Source organism: Aquila chrysaetos, chromosome 6, assembly GCF_900496995.4.
Source record: "Aquila chrysaetos chrysaetos chromosome 6, bAquChr1.4, whole genome shotgun sequence".
In the NCBI taxonomy this organism is placed as follows: Eukaryota; Metazoa; Chordata; class Aves; order Accipitriformes; family Accipitridae; genus Aquila; species Aquila chrysaetos.
The window spans coordinates 25,936,637-25,952,182 of record NC_044009.1 but is presented as its reverse complement, the minus strand read 5'-3'; the positions used below and the strand labels follow the sequence as shown (position 1 = coordinate 25,952,182).

At 44.0% G+C, this 15,546-nt stretch overlaps 1 protein-coding gene across 1 annotated transcript in view; it reads right to left on the bottom strand.

Moving 5' to 3' along the window:
* Positions 1 to 14,386, bottom strand: part of PIKFYVE (phosphoinositide kinase, FYVE-type zinc finger containing) — a 74,538-nt gene extending 60,152 nt beyond the window's left edge. Inside the window, exons 1-5 of the mRNA XM_041124535.1 lie at positions 14,202 to 14,386; positions 11,497 to 11,678; positions 9,759 to 9,938; positions 3,275 to 3,393; positions 1,808 to 1,855 (exon numbers count right to left, since the gene is read on the bottom strand). Coding sequence (XP_040980469.1) covers positions 1,808 to 1,855; positions 3,275 to 3,393; positions 9,759 to 9,938; positions 11,497 to 11,678; positions 14,202 to 14,224 — 552 coding nt within the window. The 5' untranslated portion in view covers positions 14,225 to 14,386. The remainder of the gene's footprint in view (positions 1 to 1,807; positions 1,856 to 3,274; positions 3,394 to 9,758; positions 9,939 to 11,496; positions 11,679 to 14,201) is intronic.
* Between the last annotated feature and the right edge of the window lie 1,160 nt (positions 14,387 to 15,546).

Here is a 15,546-nt window from a genome sequence, read left to right as displayed (position 1 = left end):
TAGACTGTGCACCTGAAAAGGACAATTTCATATATTCATATATGTGTGCACACCCTTGTGTATAAGCATACACATCCACAGAAAGGATTTTTCATGTGATTTTATAGGGAGCCAGAAGACTGAGAAAGTTCTTAACTGTGAGAATAAATCTAGTAAGCCTTTGCCTTCTTGATCCAAGATGGAAGCAAAGCAGATAAAAATTATGATGAGCTGTAGATAAAAGTCAAGAAGAAACAAACATATGAAGTACTGATTGCTCTTTCCTCTCATTTGCCCCTAGCACATGACAGGCCCTCAACTAGCACAGTTTAAAAAAAAAAAAAAAAAAAAGACAAAAAAAAAAAAAACCACCACCACCAAAACAACACAAACCCCACACATTAGTTGAAGCTGTTATCCAGGGGTAAATCAAGTTACCAGGAATTATCAGTGCAGGAAGATCATTTCAACAGCTAATACTGGGATGTACTTTGAAAGGATTATAGATACATGTATAAACGTATACATGTTTTGTTATATGATCAACTTCTCCAAAACCTCAGTAAACAGTTGTAAAAGCCTGTGTTCCAGATTGATGTTGTTTCAGAACTCCAGGTTAACTGCTATGTGAAGACAACTGTGAAATACACACTCAGCAGATAACAACATATACTGATTTACAGCATGGGTGCAGCCAAAGGAATTTTTGTCTTGTATTTAAGACTTGAAAACAAAGAATTAAAACTTCCCTTTGGTGTTGTAGCTATAAACAGAGCAAGACAAATCTCTCAATTGTGATTCTGAGCATACCAGCTACAATTACAATGGATGGAGACAACTGCTAATGGTCACATGACAACTCTGACTGTGAAACACTCTTTGCTAGAGTTCAGTTCTGCCAATAAGCCTTTTCAGAGGGACTGAATACTCTGGGTTTTTCTTAGGAAGAGAAAGTGCTGCAAGAATTTTCTCAAAACAACCAGAGAAGAGAGTAACCACAGAGAAGAAAAAAAGGTGATCCATACTCTGATTTTCACAGAACCAAAAAAACCTTACCCTGAATTGGGGTTTATTTTTGGGTGTTCACAAAGTCAAGTTTGACACAGCTGCTAGACCAATTTTGAGACCAAAACAGCTATGATCAACAATTTCCTGCTGCCCTCACCCAAGAAAATTTGTACAGAAAAAGGTCAAAGACCACTCAAGGCAGTCTAGCATTCAAGAGAGTCTAAAAATTTAAGATGAACACTAAGCTTCAAGCAGGGAAAGATGCAGTGAAGAGCTTTGCCAAGGAACTTTTGCAAAGCTGCAGGGGATGCCAAGTAACAGGTTTTGCTGCAGCTTTGCATGGTAAGCCAAGTCACTGATTCTGCCACATACAGAGTGGCTGTTCCAAGCTCCAGTGCCTCTGCCCCACATGCACATGACTAAGTGTTTAGAAACCCAGCCATTGCTGGTGACACCTTCCAGCTCTCTGCCTTGCTCAAGTCAGAGCCAACACTCATGTCAAGAACAGCCTAAAAGGAAGGCATCAGAACAGAAGTCTGGCCCCCATTAGCAGCAGAGGATGATTACAGCAGCACCTTCCAGGATCTGACACCTGCTTTCTACAACAGTAAAGTGGTCTCCTGTAGAGACAGACCAAGTCCACAGTAGGAAGAAATTGTTACCTGGAGTGACTCAAGCAAGACATGGCTGCAGTCAAGGGCAGCGATGCATTGCCATTTGGACAGAAGTCAGCATGCTGACAACTAACATACCACTTTCAGAGAAAGATCTAGACATATTCATTTACTGCTGCATCCTGTCTGTTTGAACACTCCCATACCTTCAAAGATGTCTGAAAATCTCCAGGGCCTTCAGAAGCTGCCACAAACTGAAATATTAATAGGAGCCACACTCAATGTCCTGCTTACTGCAATGAAATGCTTTTGTTTCACCCTCAAAAGTATCGCCCTTTCTGCCAAAGCAAAGTTACTCTTACAAGCAGAATAGCAGCTAAATGAGTTTACTCAAAGTCTGCCTGTAAAAGCTACTGTCCTGGTTTTGGCTGGGATAGAGTTAATTTTCTTTCTAGTAGCTGGTATAGTGTTATGTCATGGATTCAGTATAAGAATGTTGATAACACTGATGTTTTCAGTTGTTTCTAAGTAGTGTTTATACTAAGTCAAGAATTTTTCAGCTTCTCATGCCCAGTCAGCAAGAAGGCTGGAGGGGCACAAGAAGCTGGGAGAGGACACAGCCAGGGCAGCTGACCCAAACTGGCCAAAGGGGTATTCCATACCATGTGACATCATGCCCAGTACATAAACTGCAGGGAGCTGCCCTGGGGGAATGGCTGCTTGGGAACTAACTGGACATTGGTCGGCAAGTGGTGAGCAATTGCATTGTGCATCAATTGTTTTGTATATTCCAATCCTTTTATTATTATTGTCATTTTATTATTGTTATTATTAGTTTCTTCCTTTCTGTTCTATTAGACTGTTCTTATCTTAACCCACAAGTTTCACCTTTTTCCTTCTGACTGTCTCCCCCATCCCACTGGGTGCGGGGGAGTGAGTGAGCAGCTGCATGGTGCTTAGTTGTTGGCTGGGGTTAAACCATGACAGCTACACCAAGCCAAAAACATTTTTCCTCTTCATTCAGTTTAATTAAATGTACTTTTGCTTGTTCATGTCTTGCTCCCAGACACAGCTATTTATATCATCACTTATAAATAGTTGTAGCTTCTTTTGTCAGCTAGATCCTCCTCTTAAAGGCATGGTCCAACACAGCAGAGGGAGGTGAAATCAGCAAGTCAATCGCAACCACCAGACCCTTATCCAGCCAAATCAAAATTGATTAGCAGGACAAGCCTTTCAAGCAAATATTGTGACCAATCATTACCATAGTAAGTAGCAGATTAATTCATCCTCAGAATTCTCATTACTATTTGTGACAGTAAGTGTGTTTCACCTGCCTATGGTTAGCAAGGGAGAAAACCATCAAGTGATACTAGATTAGGTAATACAGAAGTGGGAAGGAGTCTAAAATGAGAGCGTCTGGTCCAAGTTCAAGAAGCTGAGCAACTGCAATGTTTCACTCCCACAATATGATAGATGTTTGACATGTCAAAAGCCAGCGTCAACTTAAATTGTTTCCCCTGCACACACACAATGATTTTTTAGTTTATTCACTCATCCTTCAAACATCTGAAAAAAGTCCCCATGATACATCTAAAAATGAAGCTCAGAAAAGCCCAGTAAACAGTTCAGTTTCTAGATAGTTTGGCCTACAAATCCCTCAGAAGAAGTACCTGGCTCTTCCCCTCCATGATTTCTTTGAGACGCTTTAAAACAGTGCTGAGGCTTCTTAACTGAACAGCTGTTCGAGGATCATGACCTCCAAGAGGCTGTTCAACTTTCCTTCGATTGTCTGGAAGGGAAGGGAGAATAGTATTCATTTCTTCCATGATACATCAACAGTTACATCACAACACAAAACCCCATTAGAGGGAGAAATGTTCACATACATATGTACTTTACAAAGTTATAGCGTGTATTCACTTCTTGCCCTTGCACTCTTCTCACCCAAAAAGGAGCTTCTGATGCCAGATAGCTTGCTCTGACTGACATTTTAAATACCATTCTCTGTGTTTACAAGAGCTGATTTACATTCTCTGAGAATGAAAACATCTTTTAAAGAAGTAAAGTTATTTTCAACCTACTACATGAACCCTTTAGAAAGCACTGAAGTCTCCTTTTAGAATTCCCTCTAACATATCAATACTTACAAAATAATGGCAACAATATTCACATTCATTCTAGGATTGGTATAAGTCAATTCCTTAACATAAACTTCTTTATAAATGATTACAGCAAGTCTCAGGACTCAATTGCTCAGTTTCTATTAAAAATGGTAACTCAGAATAAAATGCATCCAGAATTTCAAGTTTTTGAGGGGGTTTTTTGTTTTGTTATTTTCTAAGGGAAAAGCCAAGTTGTTGAGAACTTGTACAGTCATTCTTAATTAACTATAGCAAAGAAAATCCAGAATAAAAAGGTAACACAGTTAATTTCTTATTTTTCTTAAATTCTTATAAATGCCAGATTACTTTGAAGCATTGCTATATGAGTTACAAACAGGATCCTTCTCTCCAGAAAGATCTGCAAACACAATGCTGTATTTACCAGAACATTTAAACATTTTCAGAGTCACTTTTCTACATCAACAACTTTTCTGAACAGTTTACAGTTTCTTACCATCTTCGCTGCTCTCCATCTGACTTGCATTCTATTTTGATTCCCCCTACTAGAGGAAGAACAGTCATGGCTGCTTTCTGTTTACTGCTTTACATATCACTGATGTCAGCAGGAATGCTGACAGCACTAGCAGAAACGTGTTAACTGTTGCCGCGCAGTTACAACTAGGGTATTCTTTTGTGTGCAGGAGATCAAAACCCTTAGAGTAATGTGATTAAAACTGTGGTATTCCATGCCTCCTCTTCAGGTTCTTAGTAGATATTTTTAGTTAATCAGCCCACACATAGCTGCTTAATGACCTATGTACAACAAAGAATCCACAACAAGAGATGATTTTAAAGAGATTCTAGAGTGCTTAAACCCAGTTCTGTGGCTAACCACATGGATTTATTAATTTTTTTTTAATCAAACAAGTATAATTTTGGACAGTACCAAGTTGAGTGTTTTAGGGTGATTAAAGGGACTTTAATATTTCAAGAAAACATTGATAATACCACAGAAACGTTTGGCTCCTCCTTACTTCTATCCCAAGATCTATGCTGCATTTACTTCCTGGACTTTCCTGCTGTAACTTCTGAATTCAAGAATATCTTCTTTCCAGGAATGTTGCTTCCGATTCAAAAAATTACTATCAGACCTCCTGCCTAACTAGCTACAAATCTTGTCAGGCAAGTGATTCCCAACGTATGAACATACACAGCACTGAGAAAATGCCATAGGTAACTCCACGCTTGCTCTCTTATTAGTTAAATGCCCTTTTCTGTGTTACATAAAACAATGTCAAAAGGATGTCATCTACATTAGTAAAAGCATGCCATCTGCAGTAGGAGCACATGGCTAACCTGTTTGTACTAGAGAAGCTGTCGGTTCTCAGATTAAAATTCAGTTGGCTCTTTTCCTTTTCAATCACGTGATTTCTCCCTTTCTGGAGGAAAACACACTGTATAGCAGGAATGTAAGAAGCTATCATTCCTGCAGTACAGGACACACTGTGTCTAAAACGCCATCCTTATAAAAGAATTCACATGGATCAGTCTTAAGTTAACTCTTACTCCTTCCTGATGCAAATTCCATTACTATAAATACCACAGTCATTTTCTCAGTTAATGCACACATGATTTACAGATGTATATGTTTTCACCATTGTAACTGTATTTCCTTATTTTACCATTAAATCTGCAAAACTCACGTTCCCTTCCACAAACACAGAAACTGTAGGAGTATTTTTCTTGCTTTGCCCACATCATCATCCCAACTGCCATCAGTTGCACTTGTGAAGAGATTTCATATCTTCTTTTGGTTTGATGCCAAGAGGCTTGACCACAATTACACATCTAAGTAGTGGTCAACTTTTTTAGTGCTCCTGAAGCAGCAAACTCAGTATATGCTACTAAAAAAACCCCAAACAACAAAACCAAACCCCACACACAGAAAAACACAACCCCCCCCCCCAAAAAAACACACACCCCAGCAGCCACAATTAAAATTGCACACAAGAAATTAGGTTTTTAAAATAAAATTAAACTTTATTTAAGTGTTATTTAATCTGTTATGACAACCAGATCAGGCCCACAAACTTTTGCTTCTCTTGTCCAACCAGCACAAAAACAACTGCAGGAAGTAAAGACAGCTTCCTTATGGTTTTGATATATAGAGTCCTTATACTTTCTCAGTCCACAACTCTACCATATCTTCATCCATTTACTCTTCTTCCCTAGCCAAACACTCATAGAAGACAGTCATTTTTCACTTAGTATCATTTTGCATTTAACAAACACCAGCTGCATCTCAGCCCTTCAGTGTAACACACCAACATGAGTGTGGAATACATGTTTTCAGGACTACCAGTTTATGCAACAATTGTGTTTTTCCTATCCATTCCCTTCCCATCTACATGTTCACACAACAAAACCACAATATACCAAAAGGAACCCCATCTAGACTTCCAGCTTGACTTGTTTCTAACCTGTTTATCCTTCTTAAGCTAAAAATTAACTCCTACAGCTAAAAAAGAAAAAAAAAATAATATTTCAACAGTAACCCTCATCCTTCCTATATGTATTCATGGCTGCTGATCCTTGGCAAAACCAATACATCCTCTGAAATACCGTACGTTTTTCTCCTCTTTTTCCTACTCTCCGCACCTGAACTGTGATCGCTGGGAAGGAAGCTGCAGTACCACTCCAGCTATGACTACTCCATACACTCTTCCGAGTTCAGGCCACAGAAAGGTTTGCTCAGTAAGTCATGCAATTGTTCTGCATCCTCAATTACTGAATCACTGAAATATATTTTTCCAGAGTTTCTTTCATGACCCTATGTATTTTAGCATTCATTTTACAGTGAATGCCAAGTCAAAAACACTATGAGAACTACCTTCTTGCAACTTAACTGCTAGTTTCAGTTTACAGGAAGAGAGCTGACCACACAGTAACACAAGAGGTACAACAGAGAGCTTCACACAATTTCAATAAGGAACAAATGCCCCTGTCAGGGATACCACAGTTTTGCGAGTACAGATCAACATCAATTGCTTTCTAGTTATTCGCTGCCAAAGCATAACATTTCATATTCAAGTTCACCATCACAGTTCAAACATCGCATCTTCCTCATGTCACTGCCATGCAAAGTACTGACATGAAAAGGATGAAAGTTGTCCTTAACTTAATTTTACAAGATGCATTTTCATTTTCCAAAACCTTTTTCAACAGAAAAGATACTCTGGTAATAAGTCACATTCTTTATGATTCCCAGTAACCACCACATGCTTTTCTCAGGCCTTCTTACCCCTCATATGATCGTTGGCCTTTCCTTACTCTACTAAGCTCCTTTGCCATTCCCTGTTGCTTCCAGTCTGCTACAATTGTCTAGCATTAACAGCACTATCCTGCATAACAGGGTAACAAGCTAGGAGTGCTTTTACTACCAGTGCTCCCTCTCCAATTGGTCAGCTTTTCCAGTTCTCCTTAAACTGGATTTGCAAGCTATGACATTATCTCAGTACGTGACTATTTTGGTTCATTCCAGCACCTTGAAAGTACTCAGCTGACAGCACACACAGGCACATGCAGTCCAATACAACCAGCTGGGCCCACTGCCTCTGTAAAAGTGACACCAGCAACCCAGCACCCTACTCCAGCACGAGGATGCAACAGATTACCCAAGAGGGAGGCCACAGAAGTCAATACGGAGTCTCAGCACCGGTTCTTCACCCATACAACCCACAAAGCATCTCTGACATAAGCCAGGCATCCAGCAGCTTCTCCTATTTTCACAAAAGCCAGTAAGGTGCTATTATAACATTTTCATGTAAGAGTCCTGCAGGGAAGCACACAACTGAAATCCTACATATTTGACGCTAGACAGTTTCCTACAAAAGCTACCATCCCTCCATGTCGTTCTGCGCTTGCAGTTGTCAGCCAGCATGATCCCCAAGCAATGAGAGTATCTGCTGTGCAGTGTAAGCTAATGGACAGATGAGGGGTGGTAGTCAGCATCTTCAGGAGCAATTTCATTCCACCACTGTTTAGAGGCACCAGCAGCCTTTTATTTATTTATTCCTTTCAGTTTGCTTACGGTTGGCATGTTATTTAAACTCAAGCAGGCTAGAGAGACTTCTGTGAAGGACTTGCGCATTTTCCTGCCTACACTTGCCCATGTTACAAAATATCTGAGTAATGGCCAAGCCTAGGGAGACATTTACAGGCCTACAGATAAAAGGTTGCAAGAAAACTCAACTAGATTAGACACCTCGCTGTCACTGATGTGAGTGGGTGAACTGACCTACCAATCTAGGTGTTTATGTAAATCACATCACTTCTCATACTTTTCATTCTTTAGATATGAGAATAAGTTCTAAGATTATTTGTGCAGCTGAGCATCAGCTGCAGTGACAGAAGTAAAATTCTCCTCTGCTCAATGTTCAGAAATCCTCAAAGACCTGATTATTCAGCACCTTTTAAGATAAAAGAAGGTATGAAAACTAGTTTTCTAAAGTTTGCTTCAAAAAAAGCAATGCCTCTCGAAAATTCCCCTGTAACCTCCTCACCAATCCAGTACACTTTTACTTGCTTTACACAGAGTTCGTATGTGTTACAGCACCAAGGTTATTTGGGGGAATTTACTTAACAGTGAGACAGAGCACTCAGCACCCAATATCACAGAAATCTCTTCAAAAAGCCAGCAATTCCTGCTTGGTCTAACTTTACTTCTTTCCAGGGTGATTCATCATCACATTTTTCCAAGCGTACTTTCATCCAAACCCAGGGACGTGAATGGAGGTTCTGAAAAGGCGTTGGAATAATGCAGCAACTGTTCCTCCCCCACACCTTAGACTAAGTGTCATTTCCCTGACTGCCTGCTCCCAGTGGAAGTCAAACAGCAAGATTATTTCTGCCTTCTGAGTACCAAACAACCTACCTCACCTAAAGGTTTCTAATTTGTAATACCCAGATAATTTCCAAGTGATTTACAAGAGGTACCTAACAATGAAGTAAAGCAAATTGGCAAATCAGCCAAGAGCACACTGCTGTACTTGGGGCATTTGAGAAAAAGCTTTAAAAAACAAAGCAAGCCAGCCTTAATTGGTTTGTTGTGACAGGTACAACTGAATAGCACAAACAGTGCTAGAGGGCAAGGAAGAAGATGATGAATGTGTTCAACTAAGACAGCACGCAAATGACTTAGAGAGATGAAAATGCTAGTTATCTGTACTGGACTTTTGCCTTGTTATCAAGACTAGACATCTTTCTGAAAATCCCATACACATTAACAACATTTAAGATCCGATTAGTTTGCACTAGCTACCATACTCTTGGAAATACTGTCTTGCACAGGATTTTTACCCAGCTTAGCAGTTTGCTCAAGGCCATCACAAATGGCCGACAGTAACCAGGCAGATCTCAAGAGGGACCCCTGCAACCTACTTACTAGCTCTTCCTGATCTTCATAAAGCCATTACACAGTTGCACCTTTGGAATCACATTCAATTCCCACTCCAGCTAAAAAAGATTCAGTATGGCATCTGGCAATAGTTCCAAGGTTAGGAATAAAAAAGGTTTAGATGCAAGTTCCTATTCAATTCTCCTCAAAACAGCTACAAGCAAAAACCTGCATTTATAACTCCCTTGAAGACACAAACATCAACCCCATTCAGACTGAGCTCTAAAGTTACAGTTTGCATGTAGCTGTTAAGCAACTCAAGTCTCTCAAGACAAAGCAGAAATTTTCAGGATCAAGGTTCAAGTGACTTTAAGACATTGGATGTGTTTTGGCATCCTCTTCTGTTCCAGACTGTTTCATAATTGAAACAGCAGAGCCCCAACAACAGCGTCTTGCTGGAACAGTAAGACGGGTAGAGGGAACATGCTTCTGAAGTTGAAGTGCAACCTCACTAACAGAAGCAGCGTAGCCTGATACCAAATTCTGCCATCAATCTAGACAGTCAATGAACGTTTGTTCACCTCCTTCCACCTCACTCTGAAGCATCCCAGACCAGCTAGAACAACATTCCCATGCAGCACAAAGAGTTGAAATTACCCAGGGTTGTAGAAGATCTTCTTTGCAGCTCACCAGTCAGCTGTTTTTTGTAAGGAACCGGCGACCTCAGAGACTGAGCCCTGGTGGGATGTTGAGGACTGGACCAGCCGCTGCTCAACACCTGTGGATCACTCTGTCCTGCCTCTGCTCTCTCTGCCGGGGATGAAAGCCTGCCATCATCTGGAGTTGACAAAAAGCGAGAAACCAACTGTTCAGACATGATAAAGAAAAAAAGTAGAGCATGCAAAGCTAAGGGTAAAAACCTCTCAAATAGCTCATTCGGATCATAATTATACATAACAAAAGACATGAATTTTTAGTCTGAAAAGTACCATACAAAACATGGAAACAGGCCAGTACGTAAAACTTGTCTGTCAAGGCTCAGGGTATTTGAGAAATGTCCCTAATGTGAAAAGTGTTTAAAAAAAAAAAAAAAAAAAATCAGTAAGCATCAATTATACTTGCTATATGGAGTAGCTATGCTTGATTATCAGCTTCTGCCTTGAAAAGAGTTTTTCAGTTATGTTAGAAGCCAGTACTGAGGTCACATTAAAGTTACCGCAGCCTTCAATAAACCACCCTTTTCCATCAGAGGATCAAGTATAGACAGGTTCTCATTGATTCCAGTAACATGCCCATTTCATGTGCCATTTCAAGGTTGTTTTCACATTCTTTCAACACAATGCTTTGCTGACTCCAGCTACATTTGTCAGAGACAAACAAGTGAAACCAGTATTGACCACATCTTATGTTACTTCCAATAAATTAATAATGGCAGGCAATATTCTGCTATGCAAACTAATAGCAGTCATACCAAGTAATTATTTTTCATTCTGCATAAGAAGAGTCTGAACAGATCAGCTTGCTTATGCAAAAAGCTATCTTGGCCCTTTTTCTCTAGCCCAAACATCGCAGAAACATGCTTAGCAGAGCTGAATAATGAACAGACTAAACAAAAGCAGCTGACCAGTTTGCCATCTCCAGCAAAGAGATATACAGTTTTTGTACAAAACCAAGGTGCATTCATTCACCACTCTTTGCAGTGTATTTCTTTGAAACAAAAAAGAAACTCACATAGGTCTTTAAGAGCTTGCCTACTGAGAATATAAGTGTTTCATGATACATGTAACACAAAGGCCAAAATCAAGTAGTACTTTTTAATATACAAAACTTTCACAACACTTCAGACCTCTTGATGGGGAAGACCTAAGCCATGCAAATTAAGGGTGAGCTTCCTGTAAATACACTACTTTATTACAGCTCAGCTGCCTCCCAGCTGAAGGTACAAGATGCACAGGAAGGTGAGGAGTGGAGGAAGTCTGGAGTAAGAACTTGCATTGGAAGGACAGGCACACATTTTGCTCATCTAGGCTGGCAGAGGGCTACTCCTGCTTTTAGGCCCAAAAACTTCATACAGGCAACGGAAATCCAGAGGCCCAGCTAAGAAGCTATACAATACTATCTGCTAAATGGCTTGTCTCTGACCTTCACGGGCAGCCACAGGTTTCTAGCTGCAAGATGCTGGCTATCTTCTCCCACAGCAAAGCTCTACTATGTCACCCAAAAGCAAGATGCAACATCCCTCACAAAAGAACTGACTCACCATCCATTTGGCCAGCCATCTGACATTATGCTTGTATATTCAGAGATGTTTTTACAAGTTTATGTGGCAGCAGAGGGCATCAATAAAGCAGACATCACACACAATCCATGCACACACATTGCCCCAAGCACTTACCTCTGCTGAAACGGAAGAGATTTACAAAAGAGCTGTAAGCTGATTTAAAAGGAGGGTCATCCTGGTCAGGAGTCAGGGGTTTGAAGTGAGTGAGGTGAGACGGACTACTAGGAGAATGAGGTAGATCACCGGTAGAGTCCAGTGTCGGAGACCGTTTGTCATCTGCGGCCATTTCACGTGCCCTGGAAAGAGTTCAGCAACATGCATTATACACAGGGTGCTGAAACAAAACATCTTCAGTCAGCTGAAGAGGAGGTGTCTCATTAGATGCTAGAGTGGGGACATTCACCCACCTACCACAGACATCTGCTATTAGCACAGGTCAAGAGTGGCAGAGTTAGGAGCCCGTGTCCCCTGCCTGTCATTGGCAAGAGATCAGCATCTCTGCAGAGAGCAATTCAGAGCTCCTAGTTAAACATCCAGAACAATCAAAGTAAGCGGACAGCCACTACACTGTCTGATGACACACTCCAGTTGCTGTTTTACAGAAACTTTTCAAATGGAGACTCTGCATGCGTACCACAAAGGTACGCTGATGTTAACATCAGCTCAAGAGCAAAGCTGTCAGTGCCGTGACTTCTGCAGCCCTTGTAACAAGAAAACTGAAGACAGGCATGCCTCAGCAAGCACAAGACATACTCGTCGTCTGGCCAGGCTAACTTCAGAATGAGAAATAGAAAGAACTGCAAACAACAGCAGGACTGAAAGATTAAGTTTGGTGGACACTACTTCCTTCCCCTCTGCACTACAGTACAGGGCCTTGTGAAAGTTACCAGGAAAGTAACCCAAACTGTGGTTTATTTGTTGTCATATCTAACACCTCCAAACTTCCTTGTTTTCAAGAGTAGCTACATCAAGGAAAAACAAACAAACAAAACAAACCACCTTCTATATTAGGGGAAGCCATACTCGTTAAGCCTAGTTGCTGTGTACTAAAGCCTTCATACAGCCAAGAGTCATACTTCCTCACAGCCCATATTCTTTAACCTCAATACACACCTGATTTCTGCCACTCTGCCTCACTAAGCCTGCACTTCTAGACTGCAAGGCTAAGGTGCTTACTACCTCCATCTTTGTTTAATCAAGACTTAGTGAAACATTTGACAGAGGAACATGGGGAGCTAATGGAAGCTACGAGGGACAGCTAACTTTTACCTGTGCCAAGGATCAAAACCCTCTATAAGCCTACTTCCTGCTTAGCAGCTGATAAATGCTCCTTCATGAAATACTAGTTTCCAGTTTCCACAACTGCTCCCTAGACTCTACAGGTGTATTTTGCTGACTAGGACATTTTCTTCCAAGTTCTAAGAAGCCACAGTAAAAATCTATGTAGTCCAGAGAAAATCCACATGGTTGACAAGTGACACTGGAAGTGCTAACAAGCTGCATGCAGCTCATGTGGCAATGTTTGACCACTCCTACAACGAATGCACAAAAGATGGTATCTGCAAGTCAATCATATGACTTCTCAGTGGACTTTTGCTTGTTGCTCTGTATAGTAAGCACATTTAGCTCAGAGTTTCTCCTGACATTCACATATCCTTAAGAAAGAAAAAAGACATCATTCACAAAGTTTCAAGAGTAACTTTGGTCAGGTTCTTTATGTAAAGTTGAGTCTCAGTCTGGAATGCTTCCCTCTCCCATGTAAGTCACGGTATTTTTTGCTGTTGTGCATTTCAGCAATATGATTCAAACAACTGATGTTTTGAACATGCTTAAACACCAGAGTTCATGGAAAATGCCTTCAAGAGCATATCTTCAGGTAAATTTGGAATTGTTTCTTCAACACTTAAGACAACTGATAACTTGCTTTTTAAATGTTGAATGTACAAAAGGACTGTGCTCCCACACACACTACCACATTAAAAAATGCCATTATGAAGTCAGCCAGAAGTTTTATAGGACATTATGTTCATATCTCAACAACTGACTATAACCTGGCACGACAAAAAAAACAAGGAAGTCTCTGAACTTGCATACATCATATATGTGATTCTGGAAAAATAAACTTTAGTTTCAAGGGAAAAAAAAACCACACAGTAATTGCTTCTGTGACTGCAGTACTATCCTAATTAACAGACTGAAAAGAAGAGCACTATGCTTGGCATTTGCTCCAGAAACACCTGGATCTTCTGTGCTGCACAACACATTAGCTATGGAGTATATCATCCTTTCTTAAAGTGCTTTAGTTCTCCCACTAAAAGGAAGACACCACCAGCCCCCCAAGAAACAGGGAAATAGTCACTTATTTGTAGATCATGGGAAATCAGAAAGCAAGATGCACGTATGAGTCAACAAGCACAAAAACAGACTACGTCTTCCTCAGGATCCTTACCAGCCACTGGGGATAAATCTAAAGCCACTTTAGGCTGCAACGTCTTCAGCAATCACCAACTCATCACGGATAAAACAGAGTGCAAGTATGGGTGCGAACCTCCATACACGGTCCGCAGTTACATCCGGAATGGCTCTGCGACATCCTGCACCCCACAAAATTGACCACAACCGCTCAGTGCCAGAAGAGTCCAAGCACTCCTTGTTACGCGGATGTTCCTCCCAGGCACCTGGCTAACACACCCCGGGTGTAAAAGCTGAACAGTCCTAATTTAAACGTAAGTGCATGACACACACACTTCACTTCCAACCTCTGCGCCGCAACCACGCTGACTGCTTTGCTTTCCCCTCTGTAAAGGGGACACCCCTACCTTCCCCCGTCACAGACACGCATTCGCCCAAGGCGACTGCCGCCCGCCTGGGATGGCGGACCCGGAAGATCACCTGCGGCAGGGCGGGAAGGAAGCAGCAGAAAGCTGCTTGCAGGCAGCGGCCACGCAGCGACCCCCGGGCCAGCCCAGGAGCGCCACCGCCGCCAGCCCCTATCAAGGACCGAGCCGGGCCAGGCCGGGCCGAGCCGGGCCGGGCCAGGCCAGGCCAGGCCAGGCCAGACCCCACAAAGAGGGCTCGCGCACCCCGGGGAGCCACTACCACGGGCCCACGCAGGATCGCCCGGTCCCGGAGAGGCTGCCCTCACCTGCTCCCCGCGGGTGACGACGCCGGTGCGGGATGCCGGGGCGCAGGCCCAGTCCGACACCGCCTCTTTTCACCCCACCCCCCCCCCCCGCCTCGGCCCGCTTCCCCGCCCCGCCCCTAGCAACCCGCCGCGCTGCCGCCAGCCCTGCCCAATCGCCCGCCGATGGCGGCGCTCCTCGCCGAGGCATCGCCAATCGAGTCTCCGCGCCAATCCACCCGCCGGCCGCGGCCGTAGGGGCGGGGCCGCTGAGGCGGCCTCCTCCGCACCGCCTGCCCCGCAGCCCCGTCGCCCCGTCACTGCGCTCCGCCTCCGGCCCGCGGCCCTTCTCCGGCTCCGCGCTGCGAGGAGGCGCCTCCCGGGCGTGGCAGCTCCAGGCTGCGACCGCGGGAGCTGCCGCCGCCCTGGCAGCGGAGGTAGCCCGAGGAGGCGGGTGTGCCCCCCGGGGGTTCCTCCCCGGTTCCCACTCCCCGCCTCGCCCCGGCCCCAGAGGGGTGCCCTCTCCTGCCCCTCGGGGCGGGGAGCCCCGCTACTCGGCTCGCCGTAGTGCCGACACGGCCGCCTCCGCGCCAGCCAACGTGTGCGTGTCCGCGCCCGCCGGCGTTAGGCGCATCCCCTGGGCTGGGCTGCGGAGCGGTTCCGCCGGGACCCCGAGGCCGGGGGCAGGCCAGCACGGCGCCGAGGGCAGGCTGGCCGCCCGCGCTCTCCCCGGGGCCCGCTCCAGCAGCGCGGGCACGCCCGAGCCCCCTCGGCGCCCAAGCCTTCGTGCCCGCCAGCACCATCGGCGTCCCTGTGGCGACGCAGGCCACTTACTGCGGCTGTCTCGGGAGAGCGCGGAAAAGGCCCGGCCCGGCGGGCAGGCCGCCGCGCTGCGGGCTGCCCGGCCCGGCGGAACGGCCGCGGCGCGTTACGTGCTGCCGCGGCCTCCTCACGGGGAGGCATCAGCGCGCGAAACCCCGGGCAGACCTGGCGGGGCGGGCACCGCCACGCGCCGGCCGGAGAGCCACGGGGCGAGCGGGCCC